The 27,097-nt window shown below is 62.6% G+C and overlaps 1 protein-coding gene across 3 annotated transcripts; it reads right to left on the minus strand.

Moving 5' to 3' along the window:
• Nucleotides 1-548: 548 nt before the first annotated feature.
• Nucleotides 549-26,707, minus strand: LDB1 (LIM domain binding 1). 3 transcript variants are annotated; one of them, XM_065639303.1, is made up of 11 exons: nucleotides 26,542-26,707; nucleotides 6,908-7,010; nucleotides 6,277-6,321; nucleotides 5,997-6,072; nucleotides 5,558-5,660; nucleotides 5,175-5,347; nucleotides 4,713-4,835; nucleotides 4,466-4,549; nucleotides 4,035-4,158; nucleotides 3,465-3,607; nucleotides 549-3,101 (listed from the first exon to the last, which is right to left on the minus strand). In XM_065639303.1, the coding sequence occupies exons 1-11, from the start codon at nucleotides 26,564-26,566 to the stop codon at nucleotides 2,871-2,873; spliced, it is 1,230 nt and encodes a 409-aa protein (XP_065495375.1). In that variant the 5' UTR covers nucleotides 26,567-26,707; the 3' UTR covers nucleotides 549-2,870. The 3 variants fall into 3 exon arrangements, with proteins under 3 accessions (XP_065495375.1, XP_065495374.1, XP_065495376.1); XM_065639302.1 differs by having other exon boundaries at nucleotides 3,459-3,607; XM_065639304.1 differs by lacking the exon at nucleotides 26,542-26,707 and adding an exon at nucleotides 16,436-16,456 and having other exon boundaries at nucleotides 3,459-3,607.
• Between the last annotated feature and the right edge of the window lie 390 nt (nucleotides 26,708-27,097).

Genomic DNA, 27,097 nt, shown 5'->3' on the forward strand with positions numbered 1-27,097 from the left:
GGTCACTGTGTTCCTATGGCTGTGAGCTGAGCCTGGCTGCTCCCAGGCACCTCACTCAGTGTCATCTCTGGGGCCAGCTAGTCAGGGGAACTGGGGACTGGGACCTTGCCCCCAGCATTGGCATGGGGGCCTCTTGCTCTGGGAGTGGATCGCTGCTCCTCCTTTGTCCCCCCAGGCCACCTCCATGCCACTCGGCTGTTGCTGCTCTGTTCCCACAGCAGGACTGTGCCACCCCTGCTGCTCCCCAGGAGATGTGCCCATCACCTTGGTGTCAGGGCAGGCCCTGAGCCACTTGTTTGCTCTGGCTCAGGGACAGGGCCGTTTCCCAGCAGCCCTGTCCACTGACCCTGCTGGGACTTCTGCTTTCCACGACGCAGCAGGGAGCTGGATGGGGCTTGGCTGGGAACCAGCAGCCTGAGGCGAGCCAGCATCATCCCAGGAGCACTGCAAGCCCTGTGCCCGCACCCCCTGCCACGGTACTGGGGGCACAAGGGGATCCCTACATTGGCTGGCTCCCATACTCAGAAATAAGTGCTCAGGACAGCCTCAAACTGAAAAGTCATTTTATTGGTACCATACATGACTCATAAATGGCACAAACTATGGAGGGGAGGAAGAAAAAAAAAAAAAAAAAAAAAAAGAAACAAAAAGGCATTACAATGTGCCCGGGGCGGGTGGGGGCAGCGAGGGGCTCCGGACCCTTCAGAGGAGCCCAGCAGTGTGGTGGCGAGAATCGTACCTTAATTGTAAAGCAGAGCCCCCCCTCCCCGCCACGCCGGGCTCCCACCCTTGGAGCCTCCTCCCACCTGCAAAGGGGCCGTAGGGACCCTCCGTGCCTGCGGCTGGGGGTCCACAGGGCTGAGCCCTCTGCCTCCAGGCTGCCCGTGCAGGGGCCCAGGAGCCGATGCAGGCATCTCTCAGGGACTTTGGGCTTGAAATCAGGCCAGGGCTCAGCCAAGGGGCCTCTGTCTCCCAGCCTGACCCCAGTGACAGCAGAAAGAGGGGGGACAGTGGGGGTGTGGGTGTCCCCGGCTCAGCCACCCCCTGCAGCCTCAGCCGTGGGTGGGCGAGATGCAGGCTGCAGGCAACCCCCCTGCTGTAGGCAGAGCCCCACACGGGGGGGCAGCCCCACAAGGCAGTGGGACACATGCTGTGGGATCCCCAGCGGGGAGCTGGGGGGGTTCTGGGGGTGTACCCCCCCTCTCCCCTAAACTGCAGGGCTGCTCCGCCTGCCCCAGGCTCCCTTACACACACGCAGACAGACACGCAAACCTCTCGCACACATATCCCCCCCGCAACCACCCCCGTGGCAGTGCTCACTGCAACCCCACCTCGGGGCCGTGCCGGGGGGTGCCCACAGGCAGCCCAGACCCCCAGCTCCCCCCAAAACCCTCCTCCGAGGCTGCTGGGGTGAGCTGGTGAGCACAAACGCCCTCCCCTGGCACCTCCTGTCTTCTCCTTGGAAGAAGCCTTGGAAGGGATTTTTTTTTTTTCTTTTTTTTTAAACCAAAAAACCCCCCAAAATTATTACTTTTTTCATCGTTTCCCCTAACATCAATGGAGGCACCTGCTCTAGTGATAACACATTGAAAGAACAGTATCGTACACACTGTCTACAGCGCGGAAATGTACAAGCACGAGGTACACGAACCCGAGGAAGGGGAGCAGGGACAACAGCACACAAGATTTACATTGAGGAGGGAGGCGGGGGGCTGCCCCCCCCGGCCCCTGGAGGGATTAGAAAGGAAGTCTGCAAAGTCTCTCCTTGGTTTGAAGCTCTCCGAACTGGATATAAAACGAGACTCCCAAGAGAAAAAGCCTGTACAAAAGTCAGGACAGGGTGAGAGGGCTCAGGACAGGGAGGGGGGAACCAGCGAGGGGGCTGTGGGGGGAGCTTTTCAATTTTTTTTTTCTTTCTTTTTTTTAAACTTACAAGTTTAATAATATTATTTTTTTTTCTTAAAAAAAGACAAAAGTAGGAGGTACGGGCAGCTGGGGATTGCAAAGGGGCCCCAGGCGGACTCACGCAGGGTGGGGGGAAACGCAGGGGCTGCAGGCAGGGACCGAGGGCACTGGCTGCTCTGGCAGAGCCGCGGGTCCTCTGTGCCCTCCTCAAGCCCCCCACCACGCACTTCCTATATACAGAGTCCCCTCATGGCCCTGCTGCGCTCTTGCCCCTGGGGAGCGAGGGGAAGGGGAGAGGGCAGGAGAGCCAGAAATGCGACGGGGCCCAATCCTGGACACCACCCCAGCGCAGCAGGATCCGATCCCGGCTGGAGGAGGCTCCGTGGCAGAGCCCGCAGCACAGGGAAGGCTCTTTCCATCACTGGCCTCCTCACCCAGACCCAGGCTGGGCTGGCGATGTGCAACCCCCCTGCAGGTGGCTGCCCAGCAAACCCCAGCCATAGGACCCAGGGAGGAAGAGGAGGAGAAGGGTCTCTGGGCTGTGCCAGACCCCAACACACGGCATCTGCACACCGCTGGCTTCCTGGACACGTCAGCCACTGCTGACACCTCCCTCCTAATTCCCCCTGGCTCAGCAGGCAGGGGCTGGGCACATCAGGGCAGGGATGAGAAGCTCTCTGGGGAAGAAGCAGGGAGGAAGAGGCAGAAGGGGCAATAACGAAGCTACAGCCTCAGAAACCCACCCCTTCCCTGGGGTCTGGTGAGGAGGCAGGCATGGGGGGAGTGGGGAGGCGGTGTGGGAGAGGGCTGGGGGCTGCCTGCCTGGCACGCACCCCGCGCCGTGCACCCCGCCGGCTGCGCAGTGCCGATCTGCCCCCAGTACCTCGCCGCTTCCCAGTCACTCTCTGTTGCAAATGTACAGGTAGATCGGTTGGGACTGAGTCCACGGGGCGGCGGGGGGGCCGTTACTGCGACGCCTGCGACGTGGGGTTCTCTGACTTGCTCTCCTGGCTGGAGGGCGGTTTGCTGTTCCAGGGGCTGTTGGCCCCCAGTGCCGGCGAGTTGTTGAAGCTGTCCTCATCGTCGATGCCGTTGGCAGCGTCGAACTGCGTGTTCTCCAGCCGGGTGATGAGCCGCTCGTCCTCATCCCCAAACTCCCCCCCCATCAGCGTGGGCTCGCCTACCACCATCACATCCTGAAAGGGGAGACGGTCCCGAAACATAATCGAGGTGGGGGTAGCCCGGGCCTCCAGACTGTCCCCCAACACCACAACCCCTTTCCCCAGCCGCAGGGCCACCTCCTCATCTCCACTGCAAGACCCGAGGCTTGGGTGCTGTGTGGGTCAGCACATCCTCGGCCCCTTGGTGGGGAGCAAAGCAGCTCAGGGAAGGCAGCTGGGACAGCCCCTCCTCCTCCCCATCGCCTGGAGAGAGCTGGGGGGCTCTGACCGGCAGTTGCCAGGGGTCTCCCCCTAACCACTCCCAGGGGCTGGGGCAGGGAGCCCTCCCCTCCACCCCACGGGAGGAAGAGAGAATGGAAACGGGATGCTTACAGGTACCTGACTGGACAGGGCAAAGGTGCTGGCTGGGCTCTTCTTCTTGCTGTTGCTGTTGTTGGTGTTTCCCCCGCCAGAGCTCATGGTGCTTCCCCCCGACATCTTCCTTTTCCGGCGCTTGCTGGGCTGCTGCCGTGCTGGCTCCGCTGGTGGAGGAGGGAGACATGGTTAGTGCCGAGAAGGAGCCAGTGCCCCCCAGCCCCTTCTCTGCAAACACCCTTTATCTGCAAGGACCATTTTCCCCCTGGGGCAGCATCGCCAAACTCCTCCTCTCTGCAGCGTCACTGTCCCCCCAGTGCAGGGGACAGGAGAGGGCACAGGGAAGATTTCTGTCCTTGCTTTGCCTTCCACAAGCAGCTGGCAGCCCCCCAGGCAGGGAGCTGCCTGCAGCCCTGCTCTGCCCCAGCAGGAAGGCAGGTCAGCAGACGAAGAAGCCAGCTGGCCAAGCCACTGTCCCCAGCGTCACAAGACGAGGCTAGGGACAGGCTTTGGGGCTGGGACTGTGTTGAGGGCAGGGCCTGAGCCGGCAGCCCTGGAGACTGGAGGCAGCACTGCAGGCAGTGGGAGACTCACCAGGCGGAGCGACCATCCGCTGCCACTTCTGGAAGAGGCAAGTCTTGAGGCAGTCCCGGGGACTGAGGCTGTAAGTCTTGTGCCGTGACATGAGCTCCTGCATTGGTTCTAGGATTACACAGAGCTGCAGGGAGCAGACAGATGTGGGGTTAGATCACGATGCTCCAGGCTGCAGCTAAAGCCCCTCAGCTGGGCAGCTGTCCGCCTTGCACTGGCCCACGCCATGCTGGGAGCCTGCAGGCTCCGGGAGATCCACTGCCCTACATCGCTCTGCAGCCCATCTGCAAGACCACTCTTGCAGAGCCTGCCCTGCTGCCTCCCTGCACCCCAGGGCAGCCAGGCGTCAGGCACCTGAGAGCACAAGACTTGGCCACCCAAGCCCCAGTCCCCCGGGAGCAGAGCTGCGCCCGCCCCTCTTCCCGCATGCTTACTCGGAGGTAGTTGAGTGTGGAGTTTGAGAGCCCACAGCGGGTGATGTTCTTGGATAACTGGTCCAGCATCTGGGGGTCCTGTGCCTAGGAGTGAGAGAGACAGATGGCTCAGCTGCATCTGGGCTGGGGACGGGCCTCCCGTACCCCAGCCTGTGATAGGGGGACAGGGTTGAGGTCCCCCCAACCTGAGCAGCAGGGAGAGGAGCTCAGCAGTCTTGTGTCACTTGTGCCACGGAGTGGTACTCACATGCATGGCAAGGATGCTGCGGGGGATGAGCTCTCGATGCTGGCGGATGCTGAAATGCCACGTCTTTATCCTCATCATGTCATCGAACATGAACTCCAGGTACAGCCGCCCCTCCACACAAACCTGGGCAGAGCACAGGGTCAGGCACAGGCTGCCCCCACTTCCCCCAGCCCAGATCCCCTGGGAACCCACTGCTGCACATTGGGACACCATCCTGGTGGCTTGTCCCTGCCTGCCATGAGACTTGCCACAAGCCAAACCCACAAGCCCACAATGGCCAGGGGATCTCTGCAAAAAGGGGATGCTGGGCTGGGAGGAGCTGGCTGGGGCACATGGGATTACAGCATGGCACTCAGGAAGCCACAGAAATCAGTGTCCCTTGCCCTATGGGACCACAGCTGCTCCGAGGCCATGCTGGACCAAGGCATGAGGGGCAGGAGTAGCCACAAGTGCTGCCGGTACCTGGGTGAACATGGGCTTGCCGTGCTGGGTGACCATGGTGCACTGGTCGCAGTCCAGCGAGACAAAGTTGTTGTGGAAGGACTCCTTGGGGTGCTTGAGCACATAGTAGAGCTCTGTGGCCCCCCCTTCGAAGATGCTGCGGAAGTAGCGAGGAATCAGAGTCCGGCCAATCGCTGAAGCGGGAGAAGGAGGAAGATAATGTCAGTAAACCTGGCTCACCCAGATGTGTCTTGGGGCTGCAGGGGGAGAGGGTTTCCCAGTTCCTGCTGGCTGGAGGCAGCGAAGCCCTGACAGCCCGCCCGCATCCCCCACATGGCACAACTGCCGAATCTCCTTCTGGAGCAGTAATACCCTGGGCAAGGAGGGCTCAAGCTGCTACTCACTGTATCTCTTTGGTCCATCCTCCAAGCAAAAAGTGATTGTTAACATGGCATCATCCTCGAAGAACTCTGTGGTGAAGGCATCCCACCACAGATTGTCACATTCCTGGGGATGGCAGAGAGATGCCAGGTTACAGGGAGGGGTGACAGACAGACAGACAGACACTGGCTGCCAGCCATAGCAGCCACGTGCTCAGCCCACAGAGGGCTGCGCTCCTGGCTGAGCGCTCAGAGATGGGGATGATGAACCCTGACCCATGGCCAGGTGAGGGACAAGGCACTTGTGGACCTGCACTGTAGGACAGGAGCCCACTGCCAAAGGGATCCTACTAGAGCCAAGGCAGCTCGCGAGGGCAGGCAGCACAGAGGACCCCATCCCCAAAATGCAAACCTGGGAGTGTCCCCTCACCCCTGGCCACCCCTCGTTCCCCCAGTTCCCCACCTCTGTCCAGTTCTGCAGCCGCTTGTTGAGCTCAAATATCCTGTAGTCAGTCTGGTTCCCGTACGGCGTGTGCCTCCTGCCCAGGAGCAGAGCAAGCAGTCAGAGTGAGAGGCAGCCACAGGGTAGGGAGGGGTCCTGAGCCCACGGTGGGGGACACACAGGCCCTCCAGGGGCCCCCATGAACCCCTGTAGCCAGCAGCATCCCAGCCCTGCTGAGGCGCCCCTGTCGTGGACATGAGCTCCCCTCCTAGTGGGTTACCCGCCAGCCCCCCGTGCTTACCCGATTCCAGGCTCCAGGTACGTCGGTGGGTACATGGGAGTAGGTCTGGGGGGGGAAGAAATGCAGGCAGGTCAGAGCTGGTGGGTGTCTCCCTCCTCAGCCACTGCAGCCCCCCCTTCACCGCTTATGGCAGCAGGTGGTCAGGCTCGCTGGAGGTGAGACCTCACGTGTGGTATGCGCTTCACCCGGGCTGCAGATGTCTGATGGGCCCATAGGGTGACCTGCACCCCTTAAAGTAGGCTCTGCTTCATACCAGTGGCTGCTCCACCGCCCCTGGGACCTCGGCCGCGGCTCTCCAGAGATATATCCAGCTCCTCTGCAGCTGGGGCTGGTGCTAGGTAGGATGGAGGTTGGAGAAGGGGCTCTTTCGGCAGGAGCTGGGAGTGCTCCCTGTCCTGGGTCATCCCAGGGGATTGGCACTGCAGAGCTAAGGAATGTCCTTCATCCTAAATGTCACCCTTTTTCCACCCAGTCCCACCCATCCTTGCTCTGATCTCCTCTTCCCTCACACTAACTCAACTCCATGTGCTGCAGCCTCCATATGCTGCTGGTCAGCCTGACAAAGAGACCCTCTGGTGCAGACCACAGAGAACCCCCAAAGTCACAGACCCCTCCTCAGGCCCCAGCTCACCCCACATCTCGATCCAGCATGGTGCCCGGGTGGAAGGGGGGGAAGGCGTTGCCGTTCGGGGGCTCCTTTGGCGAGTACAGCTTGAATGACTTAGAGGAACAGCCTGGAGAGAGAGGGGGGACATAGGTCAGCCAGGGGCACCCCACAAAAACAGAGACCCTGCTGCCAGGAGGAGGAAGGACACAGGACCAACCAAAGCCCCCATCGGCACAGCCCCATCCCTTCTCTGCTCCCCCACGAAGCCACCCCAGCCCCTTCACACCACACACAGCTCCAGGCATCCCCTGTGCAGGATGGGACCCACAGGGTGAGGGCTGAGCTCTCAGGTGTGGCAGCCAGAGGGGCCCGGCCCCACCCCAGGGGGGTCCCACTGGTGCCCAGAGTTTCTCAGTTCTCATCTGGCTGAGCTCTGGGGACAGTGCCCGAGGGGGACAGTCCAGCTGGTGAGACGATGGGGGGGCTGGCTGGGCCCTATCCTCCCCCCGGCCCTCCTTCCCGCGCCGCTCCTAATCCCACCGACCTGACCCGGGAATCACACGGGATCTTTTCAGTGACCTTTCTATCGTCATGGTGACGGGTGAATAATCGCCCGGAGGGATGGATGGCGGGTCCCCAGGCAGCCACCATCTGCCGCTTCAGCGGCCACCCGGCTCCAGGCGGATGGAGAGATCCCACACCCCAAAGCCTTGCTGCCCCCCCAGGCACTTGGGCAATGGACGAGGAGCCCAAGGAGGACCACGGGGTGTGCAATGCATGCAAGCCAGCACACATCCCCAAAAGTAACGTGGGGACCCTCCGGGCTCACCGATGGGAGGCAGGGATGTCCACCACATCCAGCCACGCTGGCACAGCCAGTCCCATCCAGGCTCCTGAGGGGCAGTCAGGGGCTCCCATGCTTGCTGGCCCTCTCCCACCGCAGGTTCCCGGGAGCGGCAGCTGCCAGCATCCCCCCACAAGCCCCGCGGGAGCCCCGGCACGCCCCACGGCTGGCAGGACCCGGCACGCCGTGCCCAGGCGCTGCCGAGGCAGGCGGCTCCCCGCCGGCGGGCAGCCGGGCTGACCTGGATGAGCAGCAGCGGTGGGCAGGCTGCCAGGCAGCTCCGGCTCTACCGGCTCAGCCGGCCCCGCCGCGCACGGGCACGTCTCCCCCCGCCACGCCGTGGGCCCTAAAGCTGGCTGCACTGGGCTGCTGGGCATAGCCAGGGCCAAGGCGGGATCCCCCTCGGCCGGCCGCCCGCCCAGCCCCAGGCTGGGCGCTTCCCGACACCCACGAGCCGCCAGGATTGCTGGCCAGCGCTGCAGAAAGCGAGCCCAGCGGTGGAGCGGAGCGCCCGGGAGGTGCCAGGCACTGCCCCACGGCCAGGCTGCAGGGAAGGGTGCAGGGGCAGGATGGGAGCAGTCACCCAGCTGCGATGGATGCAGGAAGGGAGCAAAAAGCATCAGGGTTAAGGAAAGCGGTGCCACCAACACTGGGACCTAAGATGCCCAGCTCACTGTGACCTGCTAGCCATCGCAGAAGCCCAAGTGATGGGGACGTTGCCATCGCCCCCACCGAGCTGCTTGGGATCCTGAGCCCACAGTCGCAGGGATCACACACGCGGCTGAGTAAGCGAGGGCTGGCTGAAAACAGAGGGAGCCACCTCCCAGGTGTTAAATCCAACTTGCAACAGCGGAAATCTGCATTGCACTCCTCGATTCTTGTCTTCTTGGGGCTCCAGTGCCTTTTCACCGTGTTTCCCTGTGGCAGCCAAACCCAGCCCCTCCCCAGCACCCACCAGGACACACCAGTCCCGTGGGACCAGAGCCAGCCTGGCTGCTCCGCCAGAGGCTTGCTGCTCCCACTCCTCGCTCCTGCCTGCCTGCAGCAAGGATAAGTGGGGCACGGCACAGTTTCTCATACAGCTGCTAACAACACCGGCCCCTTGCTCTCACCTAATGTTTTCATGGATAAAAATTTTCCTGCTAGGGAGGTGCTGGTGCGAGGGAATTTTTGCCCTCTGCTTTAATGCCTGTCAACTTGTGCCTACTGGAAATTATAATTCAAACAAAATTACACCAGAAACAGAGTGTTTCCATTTCCTCCTTGCTGCTGTTGAATGACACGATGTTGAAGTGTGCTTCATGCATAGGAACTTCCCAAAAGCGCGCGTCTTCTCTTGAAAATGCACCGATTCATTAGGCAGAGAAAGTGGCTGGAGACGGGGAGCTGAACTGCTTGTTTCTGGTCACCATGTCCTCAGGGGGGATAAAAAAAAATCAGACCCAGCAGGTCTCATCCTCAAATGTTTTTGTTCACCGACGGGGAGGAAAAAGCCCCCAAGGTTCCTTGCTGCCCTTGGTCCCCGTCTCACTTCTCGGGGTGCAGGAGGGTCTCCTGGGGTGGTGAGAGCAGGGGGGCACATCAGTCTCCATCCACTCTACTTCTTCTGGTCTTTCCTCAGCCCCTGCTCCTGGAGGTGGGTGAGTGGATGAGCCAGCCCGCTGCTCTGACCCAAGCATCCATTTCCATCCTGGGCCTTCCCAAGCAGGTTAACAGGGACACAACTTGTTTTTGGGCTTCACTGAGTGACCTATCTCAGGATCTAGAGGAGTGGAGAGGAGCCTGTTATGTGACCTCAGCAACACTAGCATCCTGACCAAGTATTACTTCTAATGCCGCCTAAGATACGTTCCTGGATTCGGTGGTTTTAAATAATGCTAACAATAGCCCTAAGATTTGACACAGGCTGTCCAAATCCTACATTCACTGCAGACACTCACACTACGTGCATTACACAATTACTTTATAGCAGCAGCAGCATCAACATCAACTTTTACGCACGTGATGGTCACACTGCCCGGTCCAGGAGATCCCTCCATCACTGTCTCTCCCCTTCTCGCTGCCCCAGCTCCCTGCCAGACCCGTCCCGCCAGCACAGTGACCCAGACCCGCTGGACAGGGCCCTTCCCAAGCCAAGTCCAGTGCTTGGCCCCAGCCCACGTCTCCCTATGCCCCTCTCTGGCCCCTGCTTTGAGCACAGAGGATCCAGGCAGGGTCTGGCCAGGGTCCAGGCATGCAGAGATGGTGGTCGGTGGGTGGGCGCGTGATGCCCCTGTGGACCCCGAATTGATGGGAGAAGCTTTCCGTGGCTGTCCCTCAGCGCTTGCCCAGCGCCACAAAATTATGTGCATGGTCGGCAAAAGAAAAAAAATCAGGCTGACGCTGCAGCTGGTGAGCTACCAGCCCAGGCAGGTCCAGGCAAACGGTGCGATGCCTGTAGCCGGGCAGGCGGCCACACGGCTCCTACTTGGTGGGGAGGCGTGGGAGGAGGGCACCCTGCAGAGGGACACTCCAGCTCAGAATCCTCTGCTGAGGCCATGGCCTCATCGAGGGTAGGATGGAGCTGGCCGGCGAATGCAGCAGCTCCAGGCAGGCGCATGGGGAAGAGAAGGCAGGTGCTCTGCCAGTGACTCACGTACAACCCAGCATGGCCCAGCCCTCTGCCTGCCTTCTCCTCTGCTTTCCCTGCCTGCAAGCTGCCAGCCCTGTGGGCAAAGCTGTTCTGGTGCACTGCCCAGAGGGTCTGCTGGAGCAGGAACAGTTAAAACCCAAACCAAGTTCCCAGAGCTGGGGAACATCAGGTTTCCCAAGAGCATGGCAGGCACCTTGCAGAGCCAGCACAGCCAGGAGGTGGCATGGCACCGTGACCAAGACCAGTGCTTGCCCGGGCAGGGGACATGCAGAGCCTTCCCTGGTGTCCAGCAGGGAGAACGGCCTCTGCCTGCACTCCCCTCGTTCCATCTTGCCAGCAGAGATCAAAGAGCTGACAAGGACAAAGGCAAAGCAGTGCCGGCATCTCACTCCTACACCTGCAGCCATTGGTGGGAATCGGTGCTCCCCATCCCAGAGAGGAGCCACCCTGGCTGGGCAGCCAGCACACTTTTGGTGCAAGAGTAAAGCTCAGCAACAAAGCAGGGACTCCAGAGGCTAAAAAAAAAAAAAAAAAGAAAAAAAAAAAATTTAAGAAACAGTGCTTGAAAGAGGCTGCAGAGTTGCAGCTCAACCAGGGAGCATCCTGCTTCTTCCAGCAGCCCAGCGAAGAAGAGGAGCTAGCCTTCATGTGAAGGCTGTCACCTCCTCCCGGCATGCACTGTGCCTCCTGCTTCCTGGTTGCCTAACGAGGCTTTAAAGTGTAAATAGCGGCATTGTTTCGCAGGGCTGCCTCGCTGGGGTGTGGAAGCTGTGATAGCAGCAAGAAATCCATCTTCCCAGCCCAGCCCAGGGCTGCCGGGAGGGTGCTAGCCAGGAGGGTGCTATCCAGAGCCAGGTGCAGGGCAGCATCTCAAATAAATCAGCAGCATCCCAAATAATTCATGTGGCTTTGCCCAGTGATGGTGCTTGGTGTCGCAGAAGCTGGCAGGGCTGGGGGACAAACACAGAGGAGTATCCAGAGCAACTGGGACAGGCAGAAGCACACAGGGTAGTCCCCATAAACCTGTCTTCATCTCTTCTTTATCCTCTTCTTCGGAGCGGAGGGGATGGAGCGAGGCCAGTTGCAAACCCTGATGTTGTTATTAAACTGATAGCAACCGAGGCCAGCACAGACCAAGGCATGGTCTGAGACATACTCAGTGACAATCTCAACTTGCAGCATCCCCATTTGCCTTGAAAATGCAGAACTGATGCAGCTGAAGCTCTTGGGAGGCCAAGCTATCCAGGTAAGAGGAGACACCATTCCTGGAGGAGACCATGGGATGATGCCACAGACCCAGCGGCATCCAGAGACTGAACCAGGCCAGCAAGCTGCCCGGCCCTGACCAACACAGAGGCAAAACCCGCAGCACCGCCTGCCCTGCAGCACACAGGGATTACCCTCTTGCTTGTCTCAAGGCATACATCCGAGCTGGCCACAGAGCTTATCTTGACCACAAGCTGCCTTCCTGCCCGCGCCACATGGCTGTGCACAGTGCCCCCTGTGCACAAGGCCATGGGAGGGACACGTGTCCCAGCTCCAGGTCACATCCATCAACATCAGTGCAAAAGCCCCTCACTGCAGCACACAAAGCACCCTGGACCAGCGGGTGCTCCTCCCTGTGGACCGGCTTGCAAACTCAGGAGGATGCTCAGAGAAGTAGTAATTACCTCCAGTTAATTATTATCAAGTGACAAATTTGATGCAAGCTGCAAGGCGGCTCTATCCAAAAAGCACTGGGCGAGGAGAGCTGGGGCACTGATTTAAGGGTTGAGGCTCAGAGCAACCACAGCCTCAGTTCTGCTGGAGCCCAGGGTCTCCAGGGAAGGCATCCTGTGGAGCTGGGTACTCCCCGGGGATCCGGGGAGACCTTGCTACCCCTCATTAACCCTAGGGATGGCAGGACTCTCCCCTTTCCCATTCAGGCCCTCTGATGATTCAGACACACGTACTGGGATTTCTCCAGGAGGGAAAACGGGAGAAGAGCACGCCCTGCCAATTGCAAAACTGCCTGAAAATTGAATCACGTCCAAGGCTGCGAGCCCCAGATGCAATCCCACAGATAACCCAGTTTCAGCTCCACTACTATCAACTTAGCACGAGGCAGTCATTTCCTGTGACTCTCGGGGAAATATCCCACTGTCCCTAATTACTCCTTTCGGCTCGCTGCCTCAAAGGCCATCCATAATCAAACACTGCCGGTTTCAGCCTCAGGAATGCACCTTTCACATTTTTGGCTGTTTTCCCTCTCACCCAGACCCCTGCACCCTGGGGCCCTGCCACCCTGTGGGGTTCCTACAGCGGCCAGGCTCCTGTCCCTCCTGCAGAACACACCGGGGCAGCATTAGCAAACAAACAGCCAGCACGGTGTGGGAACCACAGGGCTGGAAAAAAACCCCTCGTCAGCATCCCATGAAAAAAAGCCTCCCAACAAACTAGGATTTTCATCTTCAAAGGTTTTTTAGACTCTGCGGCAGCAAGGAAAAATTCACAGGCATAGCCAACCGCAGCGATGGCCCTGCAGAGGCTGCAGCCAGCATCTCTGCTCCTGCTCCCAGCCCCCTGCCTGCCACGCACGTGGTGGAGCAAAACCACACAGCTCTGCACGGTGTTGTGGGGCTGCTGCTCGGGGCAGCCCTCCGCAGGGACAGGATTCGCCCAGGAGAGCTGGAGACAAGAGCCGAGGGCAGGGGAGCAGCTGCGAGAAGCTGAGGTCTGTCCCTCCGGCTGCAGAGGGGGATCCCTGGGCTGATCCCCCTGACCCACAGGACCCCCAAGCACCACTGCTGCCTCGGAGCACAGGAGGCTGTCAGTCCCCACGTGGCACATGGAGGTTCACCATCCCGGGATGCAACACTCCTCCTCGCTCCCCACCGCTGCCAACGGCGCCGAGTGCTGCACGCTGGGACGTGTAGTCTCCGGAGACGGCGGCCCCCACCGCCGACAGCCGCCTCGCTCCATGTTGCGTCCTAGGTGGAGCCCCGCAGCCCTGGCAGCCGGCCAGCCGCCTGCTCCAGGGGGAAAAAAGGCTGGATAACTCTTGCTGTGAAGATGCGTTGGGAGCTGGCGCCTCGCAGCTGGCCACACCGGGGAGGTGTGTGCCCAGGGGGCAAACCTCAGCGCTGGGGTGCAGCGCTCGCCCCAAGGGCCAGGCCGCTCACCATCTCCTCCGGTGGGATGCACGCAGAGGTGAGGGATGGCGTGAGCATGGTGGGAACCTGTTCGCTGAAGCTTGCAAAGTACCTCCATTGCTTCTTCAAGATGCCAGGGCAAGTCTCTGCCCGCCCTGCTCAGGCTGAACTTCTCTCTCTTAGGACTCGGTTTAAGAGCTGACGCGGGAGCGGCTGAAGGAAGCACGGGGCAGGCGGCTGGCAGTGCTGGGGACAGAGCAAACACTTGTGGTTGCTGGACTTGCACTGTGCTGCTGTGCTCGCAGCACATGCTGTCGCTGGTGTTAGGGCTTCGAACAACCAGCGCAGAATGGGGTCAAAACCCCAGGGAACAAAGGGACAGGGTAGGGCCGAGCACACCTGCCTGGTGCTCCCGAGGCATGAGCAACCCAGCCCCAAGTCCCAGCCCCAGCAGGACAGCACTGTAGAAACCATCTCCACCATCGCGGCACAGCCCCAGGGAAACCCTCTCACCCGGGCATCCCCGGTCGCAATACCAGTCTGCTTGAAACAACAGCAACCAGTGGGGCAGCAAGTGTTGCAACCCACAAACACCCACGCAGGCAGTGCGAACGAGCGGGAGCGCCCCGTTCGTGGGCTGCTCAGAGGACAGGAGGTTTCCAAAGGAGAGGGCCAGAAGCAGCGCCACGGCTGCTCTGCCACCACGCAGGACCTGGGTTTGTACTTCTTATGCAGACCTCAAGTTCTCGCCGGTGCAGAGCTGCAAGTGCGCAGAAGGCTGGCACGCTGGGAGAGAGCACTCGGGGACAAGTGCTGCTGCCACCCTGCCAGCCACAGGACAGGGAAGGAGCCCTGGGGCTGGACTGGTCCAGCTCACCCTCCGCTCCCGCATCTCAAGGGGCTGGGGAGGCTCGGGGCTGCCAGCTCTCCCCACTCTCCACACCACACTCCAAAAGGAAGCTGAAAGAGGCTTTAGGTCCCCAGCCCAAGGCATCTCTGCTCACAAATGAAATTCTGCGGCTTTTCACAAGCCTCTTCTTACTTTACATGGACTATGACCTGCTGCACATAAGGAGAAAAGCTCCCCCAAAACAACAGCAAAAACCCTGTATCACCAAACACTCCAGCACCAGCCTGTTCCCCCTCGGATCACAACTTTTCTTTCCCTTTTTCAAGCAACACAACTTGCACGCGGTTCTGCTCAGCGCTTCTCTCCCCAGTCTTTAAGACGTGCTCAGATCACAGACCCAGGATTTCTAGAAAATCAGGAGAGCAGAAACCACGTTGGGTTCTCCTTCAGTGAAAACCACAATTCTCCCACAACAAGAACAATAAAAGCTCTAAAGAAGGAATAAGGACATCCAAATTAGCCCGGACTTACAACAGATACATAAGAGCCAATACCTGACCAGTGCCGGGGAGTCACTGCAAAGCTGCCAAGACAAGGTGCTATCGCATGCACGGGGAGAACAAACTGGGGAGATCCCAGAGACAAGTGTTTGCTCCCACTCCTGCCTGACCCACCAGGCACCCATGGGCCAGCTCCGACCCTCCTGGTGAGAAGGAAGCAGGTTTGCAATGCAGGGTCGGTGCACTGCTCCGTACCCCAGAAGGTGATTCCCCACGGGACCCCACAGCCTCTGAACCCTTTGCTCACACCTCACCCAGGGACTGACCACAGACTCCTGCTGCAGCACCAGGACTGGCTGGTGTGAGGGGCCCGGGAGCTGCCCAAGCCCAGGAATCCCGGCGGGGCTGCCCCAGGGTGCTTATCTTATCGTGCATCCCCTGTGGGCAGGCTGGCAGGCACTGCTGGAGTCAGAGCCCCGTCAGACATCTGAGATCAGGACAGCCCACCACAACACAGTCTCCCAGGGGGGCCTCAGGGGAACACCCCCCCAGGTAAGGCACCCCTCTGCAGCCCCGGCACACACGTCGGTTCCTGCGCTGGAGCTGCAGCACTGAGTTTCCCCTGGCACCGAGGATGCTGTGCGCACCCCCAGCCCGGCCTCCCACTCCAGCTGCCCCAGGCTGAGCCGGTGCCTTGTCTGCCAGGAGGGGTGAGCCCCTGTGCCCATGGCCCCCCAAACCCAGCTACCCCAGCAGGGCAGCTCCCGTGGGAAGGTGTGCAGCCCCCTTGCGTTTGTATCCCTTGGACCTTTTATTCCCTTCAAGGCACCCGTGGGAGGCTGGCGGGACCCTCCAAGCCCCAGGCAAGGATGAAGTTGCAGCCGGCAGGGAGGGGAGGTTGGCGTGCAGCCCCCAGAGCTGGGCAGCGGCCCCATGGCCCCCATGACAGCGCACACGGGGGGGACCAGTAGGGCACAGGGTAGCTGTCAGGGGGCTCGGGCAGGGGAAGAAGCTGGGGGAAGAACAAAGGGAGCTGCCGGTGGGATGGAGCAGGGCATGGCAGAGCACGGGGCTGCCGGCTGCACCCCGCGGGGCTAAGGGTGCCTGTCCGAAAGCCCGGACCTGGGGGATGGAGAGGGGAGCTGGGAGGACAGACGGGCAGGGGAGGACAGGCAGGGGACCTGGGGAGCTATGGGCAAGGGAGCTGGTGGGGAGGCAACAAGCCAGGGGTCCAGAGATGCACAGGGGAGCTGGGGAAGAGGAGAAGGACGGGGGCGCTGGGGAGGGAGAGGGGAGCTGGGGACGGGGATGGAGCTGGAGCCGGGGGGAGAAGGGGCGGGCAGGCAGGGGGAAGCAGAGAGGGCGGGCGGGCAGGGGGCTGCAGCGGGGATCCCGGTCTGCACGGGGGGCCGGGCGGGGAGCGGCGGCGCCGTGCGGCCGCGCACAACTTCGCAGGCGCGGGGGCGGCGCGGGCGGGACCCCGGCCCACCCCTCCGCGGCCCGAGCGCGGCCGTCACCGGGGACGGGAGGGGGTGGGGGAGCTGGGACCGGGAAACTTCCGCGGGGGGGGTGCCGGGGGAGGCGGGGTGACTCACGGCGGCGGCGGCGGGCGGGGGTCCGGCGGCGGCGCGGGCGGCGGGCGGGCGGGCGCTGGGCCGCCGCGGGGGCGGGGCGGGGCGGGCGGGGCGCGGGGCGGGGCGGGGGCGCTTCCTTTGTCTGCGCCGCGGCCGGGACCACAATGGCTGCGGCGGCGGCGGAGACCGCTCCCCCCGCACCGACCGCCTTCCCCCCCAACAGCGCACCGGCCCCTCGCTGCCGGGAGGGGGGGGGGGGGGAAAGGTGGGTGCCCACAGACCGGGGGTGACGGCCAAAAGGGGGTCCCCGGAGAGCTGCTTCCCCCTCACCCCGCGTAGCAGCGCTCCCCGGGAAGCACGAACCGGGTCCCGCTGAGGGTACTCGGCACCAACCGGGGAAGCGTTTCCTTCCCCTGCGAAACTTTCAATAAAAAAAATACACTTTTTTTCCCTAGTTTGGTTTGGGGTTTTCTTTGAAGTTTTTCGGGATTTTTCTTTCTGAAACTTGTTTCCCGTTTCCCCAGTTTCTGGAGAGGAAAAAAAAATACAGCTGTTTCATTTTTGAGGGGGCATAAAAATAAGATGAACAGGTTTGCAATTGCCAGCAGCCCCAAAAGATCTCCTTTCCTTGACAAAGCTCCAACCTCTTCCAACTAGGAGTTTTTACAGAAACTTCCATTTTTGTAAAAAAAATTCCATTATGAAAATTTCCATTACAAAAAAAATCCCATTTTTTCCATTTCTCCCTTGCCCCACACTTGCCCCTTGTGAGCTCCTGCTCCCCGGCCTGGCAAATCAGACTGGCACAGACCTACACTCCCAGCCCAGCTGGAGAGCCCGTGGGCAGCAGGGACACAAGCTGGGACCCCCGAGCCCAGCCTGGGTCCCCCCGAAGCCCCAAGAGCCCCCGGCTGTGGGTGGGAGAGCCATGCTCGGCAGGCAGGGCTGCTGCAGGCACACACTTGCACATCGGTGCATCTCGCCCTGCACATGCTGGCTGGTGTGCATGCTCATGGGCTGGCATGCGCTTGCACGTCTCCCCAAACACCTCCTGGCACCCCCACTCCCACCCCGCATCGGGTGCACGCCCACGCCCGGGGCACACACACCTTCCTACACCCTGGCACGGCCAGGCCTGCGCCTCGTCCCCTCCCTGAAACAGCAGCCGTGGGGTAACACAGGCACAACCAGTCAGGTCCTGTTGAGCATACTCATCCCCCCGACAGTGCACACATGGTGGGTGCAAAATCTCAGCCACAAGGTTTCATGGGCGTCCATCCCTTCCATGCCCACGCATTCCCAAAATCCTGCACCCAAGGACTGGGGGCAGCCCCTTGCTCCCCACCCCACATGCTGCCGGCTGGGACCAGCACCGAAGAGGGACAGGCAGGAGCTGCCCTGCTGCAGCGCTGTCCATGCCGCTCGGCCGAGGGAGGCTCCATCCCCACGCTGGTCCCCGTCACATCATCGTGTGTAATCTTCCCTTCCCCTTGCAGACTAACCTGCAGCAAGCACTGCTTTCCGGGGGCATGTGGATAAACAGAGAGCAAAACTCTCTGTAAAACCCAGATAAATGAGAGAAAAACTCTCTGCAAACCCAAAAACCTCGGTAAAACCCCGCTGTACAAAAGGCACATGCAACTGGAGGTACCCACACTGTTGGTGCTGTGGGAACTGGGCATGGGGGATACTGCGAGTGCTTCGATATGCTGCCCCACCGCTGCCCAGCCCCTGCCAGCCTGCATCTGTGTGGCACCAGGCGAGATGGAACTGCGGTAGGATGCCACCCACTGTTGTTAGGCCAATAAACCACGCTGGCGACAGCTATGGGGTGGCACAGCCCTCCTGGGCAGGACAGGCCATTAAATACAGCCTGCCCCGCACCTCATTCCCACTCCAGGGCTTGGGGATGCATGAGGCACAGCCAGCCACGAGTGCTCAACACTGCACCATCACTGCAAAATACTGCAAAGAGGGATGTTTTGCCCCTGTACCAGCAACTTCCAGTGCTGGTGCCATGGCCACAGGGGTCAGAGAGGAGCCCCCACTGGTCCCCAGGCTCCATGGCTCAGCGCATCCACAGCAAACATGCCCCAAGCAATTTATCCCAGGGCTCAGCAGCCCTTCGGGACTGCTCACGTGTCCCTGCTCGGCTCTGACGACAGCGCTGGACTGGTCCACGTGGCTGCAGCAGCCCCAGCTGTTTATGGTTATAGCCGAGTTAATAATTAAATAGATGCTGGATGGAGAGCAGAAGGGCTGGGATGCAGCTGGGAAGCGTGTGTGGCGGCGACAGTGGTGGGGGGAGCCCCTTCCTCATGATGTGCTTGTGCCTGCAGTGCGGGGGGAGCAGAGGGTGATTCCAGCTCCCCGCGTTTTTGTGATGGGGCACTGCACCCCCTGGATTCCAGCCTCCACTCTCCCCCTAGCAAGGTCTCCGTGCCTGCCTGGGCTCCCCAAAGCCCAGCCCTGCTCTGATACCCGGTACAGGTCTCGGCCAGGAAACCAGCAGCAGCTCAGAAGCAGAAGGGAGCACAGGGATGCATCCCGGACAGGCAGATGGGAAGAGCCTGGTGGGGACCACGGCAGCGGCGGGATGCCTGGGTCTCTGTGATCACCATGGCCGGGGCTCGGTGTGCCTGCAGAGCATGTGTGAGGGATCCCAGGCGAGCCGGGCAGCAGAGGCAGGGCATGCTTGCACTGACACCCAGCAGGGCCCCGGCAGGCGCAGGCGTAGAGCAGGGACATGGATGCATGCTTACATAAAAAATAATAATAATAAAAATCTGCTAGCTCTGCAAATGGCACAGCCTGCTCAGGGGGACGGACTGGCCTGGCACTTCCAAACCTCCTGGTCTTGTCCAACGAGCAGCAAGACCGGGCACCGTCGCACGCACACAGATGCAGCCTGCAGTGGTGCAGCATGGCATGCACCCCACAGCCCCCCTTTCAGGAACACAACAGCCATCCTCCCCCAAATCCTACTGCCTCTCAAACAAAAAAATACTTTGCTTCCCTGTTTCCCAAGGAGGGGTTTCTCTTCCTCCTAAAGCTATGCATGACTGGATCACGGGCAGGAGGGGCACACGGGGGCCCCCTTTTTCGGCTGGAGAAGCCACAGCTCCATGTCTCCCAGGGAAGAGAGGCTTGGGGGAGGCTGGAAACTCAACGGTGAGTCATGCCGGGCAGGAGGCAGATCCTGGGGCCTCCTGGGATTAACCCTTCAAAACCAGAATCGCTTCCAGACACCCAGAGGCAGGAGGAAGACCCAAGAGCTGGGGGAAAAGCTGGCTGCCAGGGCAGGGTGGGAAGTTTCAGGGTCACATCTTGAGCATCCTGGAGGGAACTGAGAAGACCACCTGAGTACACAAGCACTGGACTAGCAGCAAGCAAGTGCGTGTCTGCTTCCATCCCCTCCAAAACAAGAGGAGGTGGAGAAAGATTACAGGGAGCTGCGGGATCCCAAAGTGCACGGGGTCCATATGGCATGTCTGCCCTCACATCACAGCTTGCTCTGGCTCAGTGGGTCTGCCCCAGTGCTGCCCAGCTGGCCGCAGGCTCCGAGGGGAAGGCACAGTCCGCACGCTGGCTTTGGCAGATCCTGCTGGCAAGGGGTTTCCTTGTGGCACCAGCACCAGAGAAATGCCCCGCAGTGTTCCCGTGATGTCCTTGAGATATCGCAACGCGTGTCCTGCAAGAGCTCAGCCCCAGCACGGCCACCCGCAGCAGCGAGCCCCAGCCCCTCTGGCAGCAGCCCCGGGCCAGCCTGCCAGAGCTGCAGGGTTTTAAGGCTCCTCCAGAGGCTCCAGGTGGATTCTCTCATGTTACAAGAATGGTTCGTTTTACAGCCCCTTTCCTGGCCTGGGATCCCACGGTGGGGAGGGGGTGACATGCAGCATGGCTAGGCAGCGCCAGTATCCTGCATCTGCCCACTGTCCCCTGAGAGGTTCTTCACTCCCACAATGGGCAGGCACCGCTGCTTAAAAGGGAAACCAAGGCACAGCCCTCAACACCCAGCCCTGTAGCTCCAGGGACTCTCACCCCAGCTAGGAGAGCACCCTGGTCCCTGGCTGCTCCCCTTCCATTCCCTCCTCTCTGCCTCTTGAGCCACAACAGGACCCCCAGCATCCCCACAGAGACCCGCACAGCTGGGAGCTGCCACCCACCAAACCCCCAATCCCTCAGGGATGAGCACAGGGCTGGCACCCCTCCTGGTACCCACATGTCACTGTGCCCCTGTGGGTGTTGTAAGCCCTCCACGAGAAGGCAGGGGACATCTCCTAGGGCCACGGTCACACATGGTTGACTCAGAGCATGTAAGTGCCCACTGGCAGAGCCCACCCCTCTTGCCACCCCCCATGCGGTGCTGCTGAGCACTCCAGAGTGGCTCTCCGAATATAGAAGCATCAAATAGCTCCATCAATAATGCATCACTTCTGCTTCCTCCTGCTGCTGTGTTTTCATTGCTAACATGCGTGTCCTTCCTGTTAGCGGCTGCCTCCTCCCCGCCACCTAGGCCAAGCAGGGACACAGCCACCATGGCATGGGGACAGCAGCCCCCACAGCTCTGGGTCCAACACCCACCGGGAGTGGACACTCAGCTCTGTTCACCCTGCTTGGGCACAACCCGAGATCCAGGGGGTACCTCGCTGCTAGTCTGAGTCTCCTTCCACGCACGTGCTGGCAGCAGGCAGGGCGCCCTGGCATGCTGCGGCTGCCCAGAGCATTTAGGCAGAGGAGCATGAACAGCATCTCCTCATCCTCAGCGAGATAATGCCCCTCCTCAAGGATTTTTGGTGGTCTGGTACCCCCTGTGCCCAGGCGACACCCCTACTCGGGGCTCTTCCAGCAGCTTCGTGCCACCGCACCAGCACTGCTGTCCCTGTCGGGGAGAGAGCTCCCGCTGCCTTGCTCCTGCCTGCCCCTGCCCGCGGCTGCCCCGGGCTCACCCCGGGCTGGTTGGTGCAGGCAGGTCGGGGCGCCCGGGCTTGCCCCATGCCCGGCGGAGCTGCGTGCCTGCAACGTGGTGTGCTCCCGTCTGCTCCCACCGGCGGGGAGGCAGCAGCCCAGGGCAGGCAAGAGCTCACACCCACGGCCCCGCAGGGCAAGGAGGGTGGGCACCTGCCTGCAGCAGGCAGCAGCAGCCCTTGCCCTCGGGGAGCCCCCGGCGCTGTGCACGACCCTGGCCAGGGTGCAGGTAGCAGAGCAGAGGTTGGCGCAACTGGTTGCTACAGAGCAGGGGGGGCGGGGGCTGCACACCCCGTGGGGGGCTGCCACTCTGCCAGCCCTCGCCCATCACTGTCCCCAGCACATCCAGTGTCCCCGCCCGGCTCAGGCAGCAGCTCCACCTGGGCTGCGCTGCAGAAATCTGGCTGCGCTCCCAGCACCAGCCCCTCAGTGTGTAGGAGGGGGCTGGGGCTGCTGCTCCTACAGAAAACAGGGGGCCTTTCCACCACTCCCAGCTCCTGCCTGCTGCCCCTACACCGTGGGGCCATGCTGGGGGGGCAGGCACTGTCACCCTGGTGCGGGGGGACCTCTGGGACCTGCCTGTGTGTCCCGCAAAGCCAGGGGCAGAGCGGGGCGGGAGCTGCACCCCAAAGGGCCCCCCCAAGAAAAGGGCTGCAGAGGGGTTCGGGCAGGGTGTTATCGGCTGCCCCACAGCCAGGGTGGGGTCAGGGCTGAGCAGGGGCTGGCGCCTGCGGCAAGGGAGATTACAGCTGGGTCTAACGTTCGTCCCCACCAGCAACCTGCCTGGGAGGGAAGGGAGTGAGCGGTGATGGGGGCCCGGTCAGACAGCTCTGGGAGGGTCCTGTCCCTCCCAGCACCCACGAGCACCCCTGCCCAAGGGGGCCACCTCATGCTGGTGTACAGCCCACGCTCCCACACCTCTGGGAGCACCCTGCAGCAAACTTCCCAAAAACCTGCCAGCATCACCCCTGCTGCAGCCACCCCATCCCTGCCCAGCAGAGCCCCCAGGGCAGGGGCTGGGGGTCCCGGGTGGACGGCTGCCACCATCCCTGCTCCAGGTGGGGCCCAGCAGCCCCCGGCAGCCCTGCCAGCTCCCCAGCACCCTCCCCCCCCGGCAGCGGCAGGAAACCACAGCCCCAGCCTGCAGGCAGGCCGATAACCGTCACCCAGCCCCATCCTGCTGCCTGCACCCACCGCCACCCCAGGGAGGGGGCACCCAGCCCCGCCACCTGCTGCTCTCCAGGCACAAGGTAAAGAAGGGGTGCACCCACACCACATTGGCCCCACGGGACACGTCACCCCACAGGGAGCCGGGGTTTCTCGCAGGCCGTGCCGGCGGTGCAGTGCACCCCAGGATGCACCGGCAGCGGTTGCGCATGGACACGCGCTCCCGCACGCCACACAGCCCTGCACCTCGTGCACCAGAAACACAGATGTGGCCGGAGAATCCCACAGCAGAGAGGGGAGGAAAGCGTGGCATGAATTGGGACAAGCAGGGGACGTCTAGGCTGCTCCCATTCCGGCTCTTCCCAGGGGCACTGCTGGCCACAAGTGCTCCTGGGTTGCAGGGACACTTTCCTGTCCCAGCAGTCCCATCCTGCAGGCTGGCACCCACTCACTCCTCAAGGGAGAAGCTTTCACAGCAGCTTTGTGTTGAGCACAGAACACCACCTCGGAGCCCCGCAGACACCCAGCGCTGAGCCTGCAGGTACGGCACTACCCCATCCACGTTTCTCTGGGCAAAGCCGAGCCAGCAGCAGGGTGAGCTTGCACCAGCGCCAATAAGTGCTGGGATGCGTACAGCCCCACACCAACACCCAAAATTCCAAGGAACCACTCTGCTGAGCTCCGGTTAGCCATGACCCCATCCTGCCTTCACCAGAGTGTGGCGGGCACGGGCAGGTGACACGGCGCATATGGCATCTACCAGGCAGGTGCTTCGCTGCACAGAGGAGGATGGGGCAAATGGCACCTTCCATCCAAGCATTGCCAGCATCATGAAGAGACCCCAGGAAAGAGCACACAGGTGTGCAGGATGAAGCCTGGGACCTCCACCACTCCCTCCCCCCAGCATGCCCAGGTGCATGCCAAGGTGCCAGGCAGCCCCAAGGGGTGCGTTGGAGACAGAGTCCCTGGGTTTCAGGGGCTGCCCGACCCCCCCTCGCCACAGCACTCAGCCCACTCCCCATCATTGCTCTCCCAGCGCATCTGTCACAGGAGGCACGTGGCACAGCTCGGCCTCGTGACAGCGGGGGACGCACGGCACCGGCTCGGTGGAAAGGAGGGAAATGACGATGGGCATGTCCATCCCAGGACCCGAAGTACGTGGGTCAGGAAGTCCTCCCTCCTGCCAGAGGGGTGCACAGGCAGGCAAGGCCTCCCAGGGAAGGTGCTGACCTCGGGAATGTTGCTTCCCTGCAGTGGAGCTGGAGCTGAAGCCAGCCCCGTGGGGAGGGAGCACAGCTCTGCTCCCCTCCTCCCCCTCTCTGCACCGACATCATCACTACGGGGTGAAAAATAATGATGATAATAAAAATTATTTTCAAAAGCGCGGAGCATACTGGGAGCACGGCGCACCTGGGGGTCAGGACCCTGCGGGCTCTGGATGGCAAGACCTGCCTGGTGTGAAGGGCTGAGGTGAGTGGCCAGGCTGCCAGTCCTGCTCCGAGAGGCCCCAGGCACGGCAGCACCAGCACCGAGCGGCTGCCGCCCCGGCCGCTGCTGGCTCCACTCTGAGCCTGGCACCCTCTCCCTGCTCACATCTCCATTTCTGGCCTGGGGGCTGAGGCCCCCCCAGCCCTCCACTGGCCCCAGCAGCTCCCCACCACCCTTGGGCACAAGGACTGTCACAGGTTCCCAGCTGGGCAGCCACCCCATGCCCCAAACCTCTTGCAGAGGAAGGCAAGGAGCAGGGAGAACATCCCCAGAGGGGTGCAGGAGGAGCTGCAGGGGGGCAGGATGGGCCTCGGGGATAGCAGGGAGCACTCTGCCCCCCAGGGAGGGCACGATTTTGAACGGGGGGGGTGGCTGCAACTCCCCCAGCAGCAGCTCCCAGGCAGGAAACTCCTCCAAGTTAACGCAGCCCCAAAGAGCAGCCTGGGCAGAGCGGCTCATTAAATGTTTCTGGCTGGCGGGAGGCCAGCAGCAGAGCTTGTTTTTTTTATATTCCGATAAACAGTCCGGGGAGGGGAAGGGGGAGGGGGGCGCCGGCTCTGGATGTGCCACCCAGGCCCGCCGGGGGAGCGGGGGGAGAGGCGGGGGGCACATGCACATCGCTCGCACCCGCGTGTCCTCCCCGCCGCGGGGGAGTGGGCAGCAGTGCTGGCGCGGGGGGACGCAACACACTAAGCCATCTGCAGGGATGCTCCCAGCTGTGGGGTGACCCCACAGCCCCCCATCACCGCAGCGAGGGAGGACCCCCCCGCTTTGCGCCCACCAATATGGCGATGACATTCCCGGTGGCATGGGGCCAGCTCCCGGGGGACGCGATGGGGCTCGGCCGTTAGCCGCTGCCCTGCCGCCTCCTCCGTCAAGGCGGGACCCCGGCCAAGGTCGGAGGGGGTGCCGGGGAGGGGGAGTCGAGCCCCCGGGTGCGGGGTCCCTGCCAGGGCGGGTGCTGTGGCTGCTCGGCCTGGCTCGAAGGGAGGTTCACGTGACTTTCTGCTTGAGGAAGCAGCGCTCTGGCAGCTTCCAGTGGGAGATGGAGGAGGAGGATGGGGGAAGGGGCCGCCTGCCTTCATGGAAACACGGCGGAGAGGCGCAGGCAGTGCAGGGGCGGGGGGGCGCCAAGCTGGGGCACCCCCGTTCCCCGCCCCGTGGATCCAGCCTCAAGAGAGGCAGCGCCGGCGGATGCACAGGGACCATGTGCTGTCACAGCGTCCCGCTGCCCCCCCCGGCCCCCCAGCACGGGAGTCTCAGCCTGGCAAGCGGCTCCCTTGGGACTGCCAGGGTACCGGAAAGTGGTTGTGGAAGCTGGGCTGAGGAGCATCCCTGCCGTCCCCCCACGGGGACCCCAAGTGCCAGCTGCGCTGGGAAACGGCAGAACCCAAACACCAGGACCCCTGGGCAGGGCTCCCTCCTTCCAGCACCCGGCGCCACTGGGAACTGGTGCTGGCGGAGGCTCCGGCAGCCCACCCGGACCCCTGCCCTGCCTTGCTCCCAGCACAGTGACATCCTGCACACAGCAGCAGGCGATGCAGCCGGGCCAGCTGCCCCAAACCTGCCTCCGACCCCAGGCGTCTGGGTGAGCATCTCTTCGAGAGCACCCTGCCGAGACCTCACCAACTTGTCACACCCCCCAGGGTAACCCATCAGCCCGGCCAGCCCACAGGGGCCAGGATGGGGAAGGAGCCCCCTCTGCAAGCCCCCTACAATGGCCATGGCGGGGGGCACCCAGCACCCACTGGCAGCATGGCCAAGCCCCTCCAGGGACCCTGTGCCCCACACCTCCATGGGGGTCACCCATCACAGTGTCACCTGCATGCCTGCCCAAAGCCCCTGCAGCACTCTGCTCGCAGGGTCCCAGCCCTGAGGGCTGGTACTGGCACCCATGCTGTTGGGTCCCAGCCTCATGAACGGACCTCAGCATCCATGCCATGGGGACCCCAGCACTCACACTGTGGGGTCCCAGCCCCACAGCCAGACCCCAGCACTCATGCCTTGGGGACTCCAGTCCTACAGCTGCACTGTAGCAGCCATACCATAGGGACTCCATCTTCACACCATAGTGCTGGGACCCCAGTCCCACACCTTGCTGACCCCTGCTCTATAAGTGGCCCCCAGCACCAATGCCATGGAGACCCCAGCCCCATGGCCGAACTGCAGGGCCAGCTCCCAGCAGCAATGCCCCGCAGACCCAGCCCCATAGCCAGACCGCACCACCAATGCCGTGGGGACCCAGCACCACAGCTGGACACCAGCATCAATACAGTGGGGATGCCAGCCCTACCGCCAGATCCCAGGCCCCATGCTTTGGGGACCCAGCCCCACAACCAGACCCCGACGCCAATGCCGCGGGGACCCCAGCCCCATATCCCGCGCCCAGCATCAATAACATTGGGTGTCCCCCCCCCCATACCCGGTCCCCAGCCCCACAGCCAGCCCCAAAGCTGTGGGGACCCCAGCCCCACGCCCCCGGCCCCCACGGCCCCGGCACTCACCAGGGCATGCACAGCCCACTGACATCTTCACATGCCTGGCCCGGCCGGGGGTCGCTGCGCGCTGCCCGGGCCGCGGGGGTCTCGCATGGGCGGCGCGCCGCGGGCTCCGGCGCGGCGGGTGGCGGGCAGCCCCGCGCGGCCGCGGGCACGGCCACGGCCAGGAGCGGGCGGGCGCGCCGCGGACCGGCGGGGGCGGGCGGGGCGGGGGCCGCGGCGGCGGAGCGGGAGCGGGGGCGGCTGCGCCGGCGGCAGCGGCGGCGGCGGGCGGGCGCGCCTCTGCGCGTGCGCGGGACGCCCCCCCACCGCCTCCCCGCGGGCGCGTGCGTGCTGCGTGCGTGCGCGCCCCCCCTTTCCCCGCGTCACCCCGGGGCGGGCGCGCCCCGCCATGTCAGGCGCCGCGCCAGCCCCCCACCCCGGCCCGGGGCTCTCGTTGTGCCGCCCCCGGCCCGGGGCTCTCGTTCTGCCGCCCCCGCCCTGGGCCGGGCTGGACTGTGAGAAGACGGGGAGCATGGGTCCCGAGGAGGCGCCCGGGCCTTGGCGCTTCCTCCCGGCGTCA

The sequence above is a fragment of the Caloenas nicobarica genome, chromosome 7 (genome assembly GCF_036013445.1).
Source record: "Caloenas nicobarica isolate bCalNic1 chromosome 7, bCalNic1.hap1, whole genome shotgun sequence".
Taxonomy (NCBI): domain Eukaryota; kingdom Metazoa; phylum Chordata; class Aves; order Columbiformes; family Columbidae; genus Caloenas; species Caloenas nicobarica.

Excerpts from the sequence above, each read along its gene's own strand:
- LDB1 (XM_065639302.1), bottom strand. The coding sequence starts at position 26,566 with ATGTCAGTGGGCTGTGCATGCCCTG. Across the intron at positions 7,011-26,541 it reads AGTGGGCTGTGCATGCCCTG|GCTGTTCCTCTAAGTCATTC; the intron begins GTGAGTGCCGGG and ends CTCTCTCTCCAG. Across the intron at positions 5,348-5,557 it reads GGATGGACCAAAGAGATACA|CGATTGGCCGGACTCTGATT; the intron begins GTGAGTAGCAGC and ends CTCCCGCTTCAG.